General features: G+C 49.9%; 1 protein-coding gene across 8 annotated transcripts in view; it reads right to left on the bottom strand.

Moving 5' to 3' along the window:
• The window catches only part of SHROOM3 (shroom family member 3), a 337,474-nt gene that overhangs the window by 49,423 nt on the left and 273,160 nt on the right, over positions 1-14,891 (bottom strand). For all 8 annotated transcript variants that reach the window (XM_055140552.1, XM_055140556.1, XM_055140555.1 and 5 more), the window contains one exon: positions 7,553-7,660. In XM_055140552.1, the coding sequence (XP_054996527.1) occupies positions 7,553-7,660 (108 nt within the window). The remainder of the gene's footprint in view (positions 1-7,552; positions 7,661-14,891) is intronic.

The following is a 14,891-nucleotide window of genomic DNA, read 5'->3' as shown; positions in this document are numbered from 1 at the left end:
TTTTTTTTTTTTTTTTTGCTTTTGCTTTTTGGGTCACACACGGCAATGCACAGGGGTTACTCCTGGCTCTGCGCTCAGGAATCACCCCTGGCGGTGCTCAGGGGACCATATGAGATGCTGGGAATTGAACCCGGGTCGGCCGCGTGCCAGGCAAACGCCATACATGCTGTGCTATTGCTCCAGCCCCAGTTGCCCTGAACTTGAACACTCATATTATCAAAACCAGAAAGGACTAGCAAAGGTTTTAAGGCGGAAAAAATGAACACTTTAAGAACCCCTGCTCCAGTTCTCCAGTTCCTATTATGAAAATTTCCATAATTTAATAACGTGTATTGTTTCGTTTCATTGTTTTTTACTGAGTCAAGTTGAGTTACAGTATTGCGACAGTTTCACGCATACGTTGTCCCAACACCACACCCACCAGAGGTGCCCACTGCGCCCCACCACACAACGAATTTTACAATGCGTTTAATCACCTCCATCGCCAGCACCGGGCACACAAAAACTACACTGTTGGGGAGAAAATAATGAAACTCAGAAGAACGCTACCTCTTATTCAGTTTCAAAAGAAAGAATGCCAAATAAAACTTGAAAAACCAGCCCTGTGATCTCTTTCTCTATACATGTATTTAATAATATAAGCAATCCTATTTTCTTTAGATGCTTTACACGGTATAACATAACAAGATGGGTGCCCATAATAACAAAACATCCGAGTCACCTTAGAACATTCACGATAGTTGCATCCACTTGCTCTGTACCATATCAAGTTTTATTTTTTAGAGTAAAAGTTACCATAGGTGCAACCATAGGTTGCAAACAGAACTCAAAGAAAAAAAAAATCTGAACCAAGATTATATAAGGATAAATGGTTAAATTCAGGGTGAGAGCCATGGTACAATGGTTAGGGATCTTGTCTTGCATGTGGCTGACCCCGGGTTTGATCCCTGACACCCCATGTGGTCCCCTGAGCCTACCCGGAGTGATTCCTGATCACAGTCAGGAGTGAGCCCTAAGCACTCTGGAGTGTGGCCCCCAAACAAAGCAAAAAATGATGACTTCAAATATTGGGAGCAAGAGAAAGATGGTCAAGTGTCCTCTCAGCAGTTGCAGAATGATGCATACTGGCATTTTCCATCAACACCTCTCTTCATATCTGACAATCAATTCAATGTGGAAAGAGAAGACTGAGAATAGAGCCGGAGAGAGTGCGGAGGGTTAAGGCACCTGCCTTGCACGTGACCAACCTGGCTCCATCCCCAGCACCAACACCCCAGAGGGTCCCCTGAGCCCTGCCAGGAGTGATCCCTGAGCACAGAGCCAGGAGTAAGCCCTAAGCAGCACAAAACCAAATAAACAAACAGATAAAGTTGAGGAAATATTTATAAGTTCCCTTTTTCATACAAATGTTCGTGATAAAAATAGAGAAGACCTTAGCTACTAGTTGTCAGGTGAGTAAGCAATCATCATCTTCATCATCTCATCATTATTATAATTATTCTGATACTCCCCAGAGAATTATTCTGCTACTCCTCAGGGAAAAGGGAAGCAACACCAAAGAAGGAAGTGCACGGTGCAAACCGCGTGCAAACTGGGAATGAGAAAAAAGAAAAATCACTCTAGGACTGCCCCACCTGAAGAAATACAGGAACTGCACTGATCCATAGCAAAATGACTGAAAATTCCTACGCCATGGGAGCAGAGAGATAGCACAGCTGGTAAGCTTGCCTTGCATACAGCCAACTCAGGTTCAACCCCACATATGGTCCCCAAGAGTGGTCGGGAGTGATCCCTGAGCACCGCTGGGTACGGCCCCAAAACGAAAATCCTGTGCTAACACGAACCATGCATGCACTGAATTACCCCAGATGCTCAAACAGTGAGACTCTTCGCAACTATTGAGAGACAGGTTTAAGTTAGCAGCGGTTGGTTAGATTTCTCCATAAACAGACATCCCCAGTAGCCCATTTAGGGAAGGCAGTGACAGCACGGCCAGGACCTTGCAACCACACGAGTGGCCCAAAAAACAAACCAGAAGTCCCATTAAAAGTGATTAAAAAGACTCTTCCTCTTCCTCCAGGCACACAGGCTTACCTCATGGTGAACAGAAACATCCGGGACAACAGGCTCCTGGCCAGCTGAGTGTCCAGCTCCGTGGGGCGGAGAAGCATGGCCTCTGAGCAATGCGCCCCAACTCCCGGGGCGCCAACGCTCGCTGAGCTCTGGGCTCGGGGGAGGACTCCTGCAAGCGGCCCTGGTCAAACGGCCAATTACGACTCAATTCCTGCTCCATAGGAGGGAGAAGGCGGCCCCGGGGCCCTGCAGTAGCTGTTCCTGAAAAGAACCGGCATCGCAGGCGCTACCGCAGCACTCCCAAGTGCCAGCTCCACTCTGGAGAGACCGAGGCAAGTCACCTGCCCGTAACAGGCACCAAACCGAAACCAGGAAGTCTCCTGAAATGACCTTCCTGCTTCACCAGCGCCCTCCTCTCCGCACAAAAAGGCCAGTGTGTGCAGAAGGGTGCTCACTGTCTAAGAATCCGCGGGCTGGGGAGGCGGCGGCAGGGGCGCTGGCACTCCCTTCCCAGGGCTCCGGATTCTGAGAGGACCGGGATCGGCCGTGGGGGACCTGGACCCGGAGCCAAGGGCGGAGCAAAGTGCCAAACTGAACTAAACTGAGAACGAACTAGAAGCCAGACCCGGAAACCCTGCTACCCATTCCTCTTGATTTACTGTAGACCGTAACACACACCATCATGTGCAGAAATGCTTAATAACTATATCAAATGTCACAGCAGTGGTGGTAGAAGAAAATAAAGGGATGAAAACTTCACTCAGGAAAGTGCTGGCTGCACAAATCTTTAGAGGGAAGCCAGGCTATTGATCTTCCTTTGCTAACTCACTTAGGGCTGGAGAGATAGGACAGGGGGTAAGACCCTTGCCTGGCACACAGATGATGCAGATTTGATCCCCAGCACCACACAGGGTTCCCCACGCACGGCAGGAGAGACCCTGAGTACAGTCAGGAGTAATCCCCGGGTACCACCATGTAGGGCCCAACGCTCCTCCCCACACCGTCACTAAAAAACCCTCTACTGACTCACTGAACTAGCCTAAGGCTTGATATGTTTTAGGGAAATGCTTCAACTAAGAAAAACTAGCTCATCGGTATTCCTGTTGACAAGTTATGGAAGTCAGAGATCAAAACAGGAAAGAATGAATGATACGACTGGACCCCATGAGACTCAGCCCCGGGCCACCAGTTTTTTTCTCTTTAGATTGGTTGGTTCCTGTACATGTCTGGTGAAGAGCTTCGTTTTGCTCTTCCCCTTTTCCTGTAAGTGAAAAAATCCTTCCTGGCTACTTGCTCCAAGAGAAGAAAAGTATCCATGCATGATCCACTAGACTCGGTATTGTCTCATGAAGAGACTCCAGAACTTTTAAATTCTGAATTAGATGTAAAGGTGTCTATGATCTGTCACAAATTAGACCTGCTCAATGGCAACCAGCAACCACCAAAGAAGATCAGTGTATCATTATCGTGTCTGCTTTGAGTGGAAGAACCAGCCAGTGGCATCTCACCCTTGTCATACCTCAAAACAGGAGTTAGGGTCTGGAGAAATAGTACAGTGCGTAATGTGCTTGTCTTACGTGCAGCCGACCTGGGTTCGACAGACTTTGCATATGCTCCCCTGAGTACAGAGCCAGGAGCGAGGCCTGAGTACCAGAGTGCTGGCCCCCAAACCAAAACTAAAACCAACCAAACAACTAAAAACTGGGTCGGCTGCGTGCAAGGCAAATGCCCTACCCGCTGCACTATTTATTGCTCCAGTCCTGCAAGATTAATAAATCACCTAAAAAAAAAATTCAGCATCATGTAAATCCTATAGGACATGTTAACAAGAACATGTCACTTTGGTAGTATTTTTTGTCAAAAAAGTGCATAACCAGGGCCGGAGCGAGAGTACAGTAGGGAGGGCCTTTCTTGCAGGTGGCCGACCTGGGTTCCATCCCCCCGACCCCCTGAGCACTGACAGGAGTAATTCCTGAGTGCAGAGCCAGGAGTAACCTCTGAACATCGCTGGGTGTGACGCAAAAAGCCAAAATAAAAGCATAATGTTGGCCTTGCTCTTCAAGCCTGTGTTCTCTCCTGAACACGTATCTCGCTTGCTTGATACTTTGGAGCAGCCCATGTTCTCTTCCAACCACGCACGTCTCCCTTTCTCTCCCATAACACCTTTCTAAATAAGTTTCCATAAAAATGATCTTGCTTCGTATGCACACGAAATGCATGACCTTAATCTCATCTCGACACATTATCAGATAAACGCAAATAGGAAGCTCTGCAAAATAACTGGTCCATGGTCTTTGAAAGTGTCATGGTGACATAAGAAGGAAAGACGAGGGCAGAGCGAGAGTCAGAGCAGTGACAGGACATGCATGCGGCTAACCCAGGTTGGATCCACAGCATCCCATGTGGTCCCCCAAGCCCCACCAGGAGTGATCTCTAAGTGCAGTCACGAGTAAGCTCTGAGCACTGCCTGGTGTAGTCCCAAAGCAAACAAACAAGGACGGACAGAGGACAGATGACAGATCAGAGGCTAATGAAACAGGTCCATGAACACAATGTAGGGAAAAATGGTGACATCTGAATATGGGGTGCAATTTATAAAGCCCTACAGCCTATAATTAATAGTATCACACCCGTGCTGATTTCTCAGCTTTGTACGATGGTCATAAAAGATTCTGCACTGTAGCACTGTCCTCCCATTGTTCATGGATTTGCTTGAGCGGGCACTAGTAACGTCTCCATTGTGAGACTTGTTGTTACTGTTTTTGGCATATCAAATATGCCATAGGAAGCTTGCCAGACTCTGCCGTGCAGGCAGGATAATCTCAGTAGCTTGCCGGGCTCTCCGAGAGGGACAGAGGAATTGAACCCAGGTCGGCCACATGCAAGGCAAATGCCCTACCTGCTGTGCTATTGCTCCAGTCCAAAAGATTCTGATAACACAAAAAATAGGGTGATGGGGATAAGGACATCTCAGTGCTGTTTTTGTCATTTTTATAAGTCCAAATTGTCTCAGGAGAAAGCTCTGCAGCACTAAGGAACCACACTTTCGAGTCCTCCTTCTCCCTTCCCTCACCCGCATCTGCTGCTGACCCACCTCCCCAAAACATCTCTCATCTATCTCATCTCCTGTTCCACCATCCCTTGCTCAGTCCAAGTTCGTTTTCCTGCCAGGTTAGTTCATTAACTTCCTAATATGACTTTCTGGCTTGGAGTCCTTTGGCACCGAGGCTCCATTAATAACCCACATGACTCAGTGGAGTTTCGTTAAACAAGGCTCGGATTCTCTGCACTTTGAAACTCCCAGACAGTGGAAGGTAAGAGAAATAACCTGGAGGCTTCTGCTTCCTCCGGGTTGTCCCTGAAATCACCTTTGCTGGCTGGTTCTCACAGTGAAAACCCTCCGTGAACCTACAGCAGTACATTCAGACTCCTGTGCAGCCTTCTTTTCAAAGGCAGTCTCATAGGGACTGTCACGTAAACACCAGACACAAGTGTTTCACTACAAAAGATATAACAAATATTTTTGGGGCTGGAGCAATAGCACAGCGGGTAGGGCGTTTGCCTTGCACGCAGCCGATCCGGGTTTGATTCCCAGCATCCCACATGGTCCCCTGAGCACTGCCAGGAGTAATTTCTGAGTGCATAAGCCAGGAGTAACCCCTGTGCATCACCAGGTGTGACCCAAAATAAGCAAAATATATATATATATATATATATATATATATATATATACATATATATATACATATATTTATATAACAAATATTTTAAGGCATATCTACATAAGCAGAGTTGCACAGATGCAACTTTATGATGCTTATTGATAATCCAAGGCTATCAGAAGTTTCCAAACTGAAATTAGGAGAAATGACAAAAACCATGTGTGTTGAGTACTTCAGATATGCTGGTCACTGCCATCCAAATTTTCCATGTATTACTTTCATCCTTTCAGCAACTCTTCATAGATATTTTTTTACTTAGCATTTCCTTTTCATTATTTTTATTTTTAGGTGCTCTACCCATGTGTACCAGAGATCAAACTTATGCCTTGCCAATGTGAGGCATGAACTTTACCACTTGAGGTATTCCCCTGCCTTAAAGCCATTTTATGACAGTGTTTGGCGTAATACCTGGCTTGCTGCTGGGGGTGGGGGTTGCTCCTGGCGGTACTTAGAGGACCAGGTGGTGCCAGGACTCCTTCACTCAAATCATGTCAACCCTTTCAGGTACCTCTCTGGCCCCCTAAACTCATTTTAGATTGGAAAGAGAAAACTTAAACAGCATGCCTATATTAACACAGTAAGTGGCAAAACTGAGATCTGAATTTTAGGTCGTCTGATTCCATAAACTCCTTATGTATCATATTGTCTTTTGTCCTGGTATACAAATTTATATGATATGTTAAAATTAGAGACTGATAGCTACATCATTATACTAATACTAAAATGCTCCTGCTTCTATAACTACTATTTATTTCACCTACTATTGATTTCTCCTTTCCTTTAAGTGGACTCTGGGTAGGCATATGTTTTCCTTTTGAATTCCCCCAATTGTCCCAGGAATTGATTTATGCTGTTATGGCCATGGAGTACTAGTTATGAGTAGTAAAACTGCCTGAATTTGAAGCAATGACCTTGTAGTTGAATGTCCTTATGACTACTAGTGCGAGGATTTGATGAGATATACAAAGTTTAAGTATGCCATACCTAGCACACAGGAAGCTAAGTTGAGCAAATAATAATAATAAATAATAATAATAATTTTTATGTATTAATAAATAAATTTTGATTTCACTAACTTGTCCTCTCAGCCTGGTCCTTCATTAGAGATGACAAGAAATCCTTAAAGTATCAATTCAAAAATGAATCTAAATATATGACTTAACACATCAGTCATCACACCAAACATTACACTGAAATATAAGATCTGGTTTATTGCTTTTGAGTCTTTTCAGTGATAGTTTAAAACAAAGTGTCTTAAAAAAAAATATTTCGGGGCCGGAGCGATAGCACAGTGGGTAGGGCGTTTGCCTTGCACGCGGCCGACCCGGGTTCGATCCCCGGCATCCCATATGGTCCCCCAAGCACCGCCAGGAGTAATTCCTGAGTGCAAAGCCAGGAGTAACCCCTGGGGCTGGAGAGATAGTACAATGGGTAGGACATTTGCCGTGTACATGACTGACCCAGATTTGAAACCCAGCATCCCAAACCCACTAAAGAGTGACTCCTGAATTCAGAGCCAGGAGCAAGCCCTGAGCACTGCAGAGTGTGCCCCCCAAAGCAAAAACAAAAACAAAACAAAAACAAAAAGTTATCGAATCTAAGGGTTTGACCTTTTAGAAGCTTTAGAGGGTCTTAAAACCGAGTTTGAAAACTGCGATTAAGATGTCCGGCCTCTCCTTCCTTCTCTCACTAGCCTGAATGGCCGACCTCACGGCCAGTTCCCTCTGCCAGCCCTCAGGACCTTTCCCGGCTCTTACCTGTGCTTCAGCCGAAGCTTAACCCCTCCTGCCCATGCCGCCTTCCTGTGCTCGGGCCCAGAGTTGGGGACGCCAGGATCTGCAGAGTCAGGGGCTGCACACGCATCTCTGGAAAACAGAGGGAAAAAAGAAGCTGAGCACGACGGAGTGGACTGGGGAAGACAGAGAGACAGACAGACAGACACACACGCATGTGTAAGTGCACGCAACTCCTATGATTCCGTCACTGGGTGTGAATGAGGAAGACCTTGAGCTGGGGAAGGTACATCAAAGGCTGGAGCTCGTGCTTTGCATGTAGGACACCCAGGTTCGATTCCCAGAACCACATGTAACCCCCCCACCGCCCCCGCCAAAGCAACATAAGAGCACCAAGTCAGGAGTAGCCCCCTGAGCACTGCTGGGTATAGATTCAAAACCACCCTTCCCCACTCCAAACAATGAGATCGTTCCGGGATCAATTGCATTCCCATCACTCCCATCTGCCATACTCCCAGGGAGTCAGAGAACCTCAAGCCCGCCACAGCCACGGCATTCCTCCGTGGGAACAGGTACAGCTCTTCTCCTGAGGCGACTCTAGCTCTTAGCTCCAGGACTTCCAGAAGCCCTGACTGCACCTTAAAAGCATCTTTTCCCTTGGCTGGCTGTCTCTTCACCAGGTTCTGAAGTGAGCTTACTGTCATTGTGCTTGGCTGGCTTTGGAGGGTGGGGTCTGTGTCTGTCTTCAAGGCCCTCACTGAGAGCTCAGAGGGGCCGTGGGCATGCCTTAGAGGCAGGACTTTGAAGACCCAGAAAACTGCCATTTCTCTCTGTGTGATCCTTGACTGAGACGAGGTGGGATGACGTGTCAGGGGGTTGTAATTTTTAGTGGTGTCAGGACATTGGGGGACAGGCCACAGATTGGCCTGTCTGCTGCCTTACATGCGGATAGCCAAGCCCAGTTCAACCACTGGTACCACATATGGTCCCCTAGGCACCACCAGGAGTGACCCCCGAGCACCAAGTAGCCCGAGTAGTGCTGGCCCAAGTCACGTGTCCCCTCCCCAGTACAGAGAACATGGTTGAAGAGGACCAAAGAGTTTCTGCCTCTAAAAGGACAATTTCATCATTTCCTCTTGACTGCAGTTATAGCGTCTCTCTCTATGCTTTCGCCCTGGACTGCGGCTTCTCGGTTGCGAAGAGAGTTGGTCTCCCTCTAGACCTGAGGTCAGAAGAGCTGGCTGAGGGTCTGTCACTCACGAACGGAGTGATGTTGAGCGAATCTGCTCCCTGGGCCCTGGGTTCCTCGAGAGTGGGACCTGAGGGTGAGAGCGTGGCTCCCGCAGCTGACACTGACACCCCCAACCAGCCCTGTCACTCTCCTCTGAGTCTCAATTCTCTCACCTCGAAAACGAACATGGAAGAACATGGAAAAAAAGTCTTTTCTGGGCGAAGGATTTGGCTGGAGCGGCAGCGACAGGCCAGTGGGAGCCCTAACTCGGTGTCCAGCAAGGTGGGCCCGCTACTGCCTCCCGGCACTGCTGGCTGTGGCCCTCTTGAAAAAACCAGAAACAAAAACCCGCTTTCACAGGGTTTTTGAAACCAAAATAAACTCATTTAGGACAAACACTTAAAATAGAGCCTGCCACATGCCCAGTGCTGAGCAAACTTGCTATTATTACGGCAATCTTGCAGAGCTGCTACAAAGTCTAGCTACCGTCCACGAACTCTCTCGCACACCGCCTACACCTGGCACATGCCTAAGAAACTGGCAGGGCCCGAGGGATAGGCCGGCAGGTAAGGCCCTCTCCTCACCTGCGGGCCGACGCGGGTTCAACCCCCGGCATCCCATATGGTCCCCCACACACCACGGGGAGTAATTTCTGAGCGCAGAGCCAGGAGTAACCTCTGAGTATCACCAGGTGTGGCCCCCAAACTAAGAAAGAAAGGTTAAATAAAATAAAACTAAATAAATACTGAAAGTATTTGCCTGCTCTTAACCCTCATTTCCAAGCTCAGTTCTGCGAAGAGGCTATGCAAAATTGACATAGCTGGAAAGTGTCCAGGTGTGCTAGAAATAACAGCAAGCAAGGAGAGCACTGGCGAGCAGGTGAACAGCTCAAAGTCTTAGCGTAATGCATGGTGTGCGCCCCCCGATGATGAATTGTCATACAACCCCTCCAGGGACCACCCCCAAGTGGCCATCTGGCTTCATCTGAAGCTGCAGGAAGACTCAAAGGTGGCTCACCCGTACAATGCAAACACGATACGAATGTTTTAATGTACAGTACAGGCACCCAGGGGCAGGCGCCGGGATAATCCACCCGACGATGGCAAAGCCTCCCCGCCCAGATCCTGGCCAGCCCCGACTCCCTGCCGACGGGAGCAAAGGCCGGCCTGCACTTTCACTCGGCCTCTGAGCTACTGAAGAACTTCCTCATTTCTGGCCTCAGTCACATTGCTGGCTCCGGGCCACAGGGTAACTGAGTCCTTTCCTCCCCACAGACGGACCCAGGGCCCCACGGACATGAAGGAAGAACGGGCAAACCGGAAGGAAACGGAAGCACGAGGGCCAGGAGGTCCCCTCACACTGTTAGCGATGCTCGGCGCCCAGTTTCTACCAGCACAAGCGCTGCCCCCCTCACCCCTCACCCCCGCCGCAGGCGAGCTTAGCGACCCGGTGCCAGCTGCCGACGGCAACCCCCAGGGCTGAGTCACAGTCTCCTCGTTAATCCTCACCTCCCCACCCGGGCAGGATGCCAGGTAGGCAAAGGGCGGGCCAAAGCAGAGCACACCTGTTCTGACTGAAATTCTTCCCGAAAGGGTCAGACCACCACAAGCCGGGCTGAAACCCCGGGGTGCGAGTGGAAAGACCTACGGCGTGACCGGAGCTGCAGAGCAGTGTAGGGTGAGTGTCGGGAGGTCTATCACCTGAGACCCCCCGCCCCCACTCTGGAATGCTTCCCTGGCCTTCTGCGGATGGAGCACAAGTGACTCACAGGCGCACCTGCCCACCGCCCTCAGTCCCAGGCGACCCACTCAGGAGTCAGCCACAGGCCCTGGGCTCAGCGAGAAACTCGGTGGGGAATCGTGCTCTCTGCAGCCGCCTCTCCCTTCCCGTTCAGCAGTCCCTGTGCTTTCTCGGTTTAGGTCACAGATTCTGGCGGCTTTAGAATTCACACCCCGGGTTCGACCAGGATGGATGAAGCACAGTGATGACGGTGCCGTGGGTAAAGCATGTTTGCAAATGACCTTATTTTCACCCCAGAGACTCAGAGGAGAATCATTTTGCTCAAAGGCACCCCAAGGTTTACACTGCAGAAACCCTGGAATCAATGACCCCATGGCCAGTGACCAAACCAGGGGGTGCTCCAGCTCGAAGCGGCGCTAAAATTCCATCCAAACCTTGAAATGACCCCTGGCCCGGCTGATGCACTCTCGGTCCTCAGGTTCTGTCTGGATATCGCTTCCTCTAGGGTCAAGCTGGGGGCTGTGCCAGTTCCCAAGAGCCAAGCAGGGGCCCTGGAGATGTCCATTTCCAAGTGCAGTCACCCTGTGTCCGACCTGCTCGTGGCCGCCCAGAGAAGGCGAGCAGGCTGGCAGCTCGGGTCTTAGCTCAAAGAGCAGCTCGGTAAATATTTAGAGAACGAAGTACTATGAAGTGTTTAATAGATCTCTCGCCTTTCTTCTCTTCTATGACCTTGTAATTCATAAGAGAACGTGCTAGAAAAACCAGGGGGACTGTTTTTATATTGTTTCTTGCTGTTCTTCAGTCTTTGATATCACGAACTACCAGTGATGAAGAAGGAATCAAGGCTGGCCCAAGAAGGTTTAGCAGTGGGGCCGGAATGATAGTACAGTGGGGAGGGCGCTTGCCTTGCATGCAGATGACCTGGGTTCAATTCCTGGCATCCCATAGGGTCCCCCAAGCACTGCCAGAGAAAATTCCTGATTTCAGAGTCAGGAGTAACCCTTGAGTATTGCCTGGTGTGGCCCCTAAACAAAAGAAACAAAAGCACTATCAGATACTAGGAAACTGCATTCGTTAGGGCACAAGACCTGGTTTGATCTGCAGCATCTCAAGACCTCGCCAGGTACAGGCTCCCAGCATCCTCGCCAGGTACAGACTCTCGCATCCTCACCAGCATCCTCACCAGGTACAGACTCCAGGATCCTCACCAGCATCCTCACCAGGTGCAGACTCTCGCATCCTCACCAGCATTCTTGCCAGGTGCAGACTCTAGCATCCTCACCAGCATCATCGCCAAGCACAGACTCCAGCATCCTCACCAGCATCCTCACCAGGTACAGACTCTCGCATCCTCACCAGCATCCTCGCCAGGTACAGACTCTCGCATCCTCACCAGCATCCTCACCAGGTACAGACTCTCGCATCCTCACCAGCATCCTCGCCAGGTACAGACTCTAGCATCCTCACCAGCATCCTCGCCAGGTACAGACTCTAGCATCCTCACCAGCATCATCGCCAAGCACAGACTCTAGCATCCTCACCAGCATCCTCGCCAGGTACAGACTCTAGCATCCTCACCAGCATCCTCGCCAGGTACAGACTCCAGCATCCTCACCAGCATTCTCGCCAGGTACAGACTCTCACATCCTCACCAGCATCCTCGCCAGGTACAGACTCTAGCATCCTCACCAGCATCATCGCCAAGGGCAGCTTTAGAGACAGGACCCGGGTGATCATTGGTATCACAAAATCTGAGCCACAACCCTTTCTTGGGCTCTAGCTTTAAAGTGTTGTCCCAGCAACACTGAACAGCTGGCCAAGAATAGCCTGAAGTGGCCAGGCACCAGCGTCCCCTGAGGACCACTTGGGAGCACTCATGCCCCCACCCCAACACACAAGCAAAACTACTAACATTATTCTTCCCCAAACAGTTAGCACTGTAGCACTGTTGTCCCATTGTTCGGCGATTTGCTTGAGTGGGCACCTGTAACGTCTCAAATAGTTAAGAAACAAGAAATCCAGATCAGCTCCCATTCATCTCTGCTTCCTAGTCCTCTCCCTGTTCTCTCCCTATCCTCTCCTTGCTTCACTACTTGGTACTTTAATAAAGGTACTTCCTGCTTTCTGAGATGATACTTAGCCAGCTCAAGGAAGAATTCGGGACCTTCTGTTCCCAGCTGTGTGAGAAGTGAGGAGAGAGGGGAGCTTAGGGGTGCGGGGATGAACTGAGCTGAGTGGAACTGCCCAAAGGTGCAGATCTTTTGAGATCCTGGTTTCTATTAAGTTAGTTTTATGTTTTTCCTAAGTTTTAAATTTTTGTTTGAGGCATCCTGACCTACAATACCGTGATAGTGTTTTATGCATGTTTTGGTTTCCCCTGAAGAGGCAGACAGGTGGGATCATGTCCCTGGGCATGACTGATGCTTGAACCATAGTCTCGGTTCATCTGTGAGGTCAGCAGTTTCTGCCTTTCAAACTTACTCCACCTGGTAGAGAAGGGCTCCCTCCCTGGCCACTCCCACCCTCCTTCCTCTAATCCAGCGTCTCTCCAAGCCACCAGACTTCACTTTCCACACGCTCTCTCCTTATCCTGAAATACTCTTCCCCCCAATTCTTTATTTGGGCTCCTGACCTTCCGCTTCTGGGTCAGAGGACGCCTCAGAAATTGCCCCATCCATCTCACAATCTCTTTCCTGGCGCCCCGTCTGGGCCCTCCTTGTGTATGCAGGTGATTGCTCCTGTGCACACGGCCTGCTGTCTGGACCGGGGCAGTGACCTCTGCAAGGCTGGCTTTTCTTCAGTTCTGTGTTTTTAAACCACTGCCTACCTAGGGCTTGGCACGGCAAGGGTCAGCACGCATGCAGACTTGGAGGGCAGATCCCGGGAGACTGCGAGATGCATCCCACATGACATCGAGGCCCTTGGACTCTCGGAGGCATATAATAGGTGCCCTGGGGGAGCTGGGGGTCTCTCTTCTTTAGCTCACTCTCTATATAAGGCAGTGGGCCAGTTTCTTTGCGAATATAAAACCTGGCCCTCGCAATGGCTCCATGTGCCATCAGCAGCCACCTCTCGGGGCATGGAGAGGACCAGGAGGGGGTGGGGGGGTTGGCTATTCACGCCCCCCTCCCCCATAAACAGGGGCTCCATGCAGCGCAGCTTTGGAGCCATATGTTTTGAAGTAGCCTGGATGCTTTTTGAGATGAAGCAGAGAGACGAGCATTTACGCAGCGCTCAACTGTTCTCAGCCCTTTGGAGAAATAAATTCCTCTGGGCTTGAGTTGGGTGCCTGCGTGCGCCGGTTTCCAAAACCTGCCTGGTGAAAGTCATGCTGACGATGCCCTGTTCCGTGTGATGCTCCATTTAGGCACTGAGTGGCTCATCCTCTCTGCATCCCTCCGCAGTTCTCCAGGGCCCTCAGCACTGCCTCAGTTTCTCAGAGGCAGGAAAGGCCAATACTCTAGGCCTGTTTCTCAATTGGGGATCCAAACGGTCCCCTGTGGGCCCCAGGATCTCCCCGGGCGGGCAGAAGGTGACGGAGGTGAAAATCATATAAATGGAAGGGGTGGGGTCTGCGTGAGACTAGGGGGTCAAGTGAATGGGGTGCGCTAGGGTTAGGGGCGTGGCGCAGGAACAAAATAAGATGGAGAGAGAGAGAGAGAGGCCCAAGGTAAGAGAAAGGCTGACAGACACTGCTCTGGGCTCCTTTGGCGTCTGGAGAAAGATTCTGAAGAACCGGTGCTCTTGGGTAGACATTTCTGCTGAGTCCGACAGAGCTTTTCATTCACTGAGCTTTTCCCAACGGGCTCACAGGCAGACAATGCCAATGAATGCCCTTTCTTTATAGACCCAAGTCCGGTCCCTGACCTTTGGATACCTAGATATTAAGACATAACCTTCTGGGTCACTGTTCCTTTGTTTCTCTATTTTCTTCTTCTTTTTTACTTTTAATCATTATTTACCATCTAGGAAACTCACTCTGCCATATGCCCTCTGGCCTCTCTCCTATCTGGGGCTTTCCGGCAGGGGCTGGGTCCTTCCCCTCTTCCTGCTGAAGACCTCTCCTGTCTCACCCACCCCTGCGAACAAAAGGGCTTTACAACCCTCCGCCCTATGTGAGCAGCCTTTGTCAGTCCCCCTAGCTCCTCTGACGTTTTTTTCTCCCGATTTCCCCCAAAACTGCCCAACTGAATCCACACGGAGTTTCTGACTCTAACTCCTGCTGTGGGCCTCAACTCCGGGTTGTGTAACTGCATGTGGGGCTAGAAGAAGCCGGGCAACAGCCAAAGGTCCCCGCATGCACCACAGCCAAAACCTAAATCAAAATCAAATGTGTCGGGGCTGGAGCGATAGCACAGCGGGTAGGGTGTTTGCCTTGCATGCGGCCGACCC

This window comes from Sorex araneus, chromosome 5 (assembly GCF_027595985.1).
Source record: "Sorex araneus isolate mSorAra2 chromosome 5, mSorAra2.pri, whole genome shotgun sequence".
Taxonomy (NCBI): domain Eukaryota; kingdom Metazoa; phylum Chordata; class Mammalia; order Eulipotyphla; family Soricidae; genus Sorex; species Sorex araneus.
Note: the sequence above shows the minus strand (reverse complement) of the source record. Positions and strands in the feature narration are given on the sequence as shown.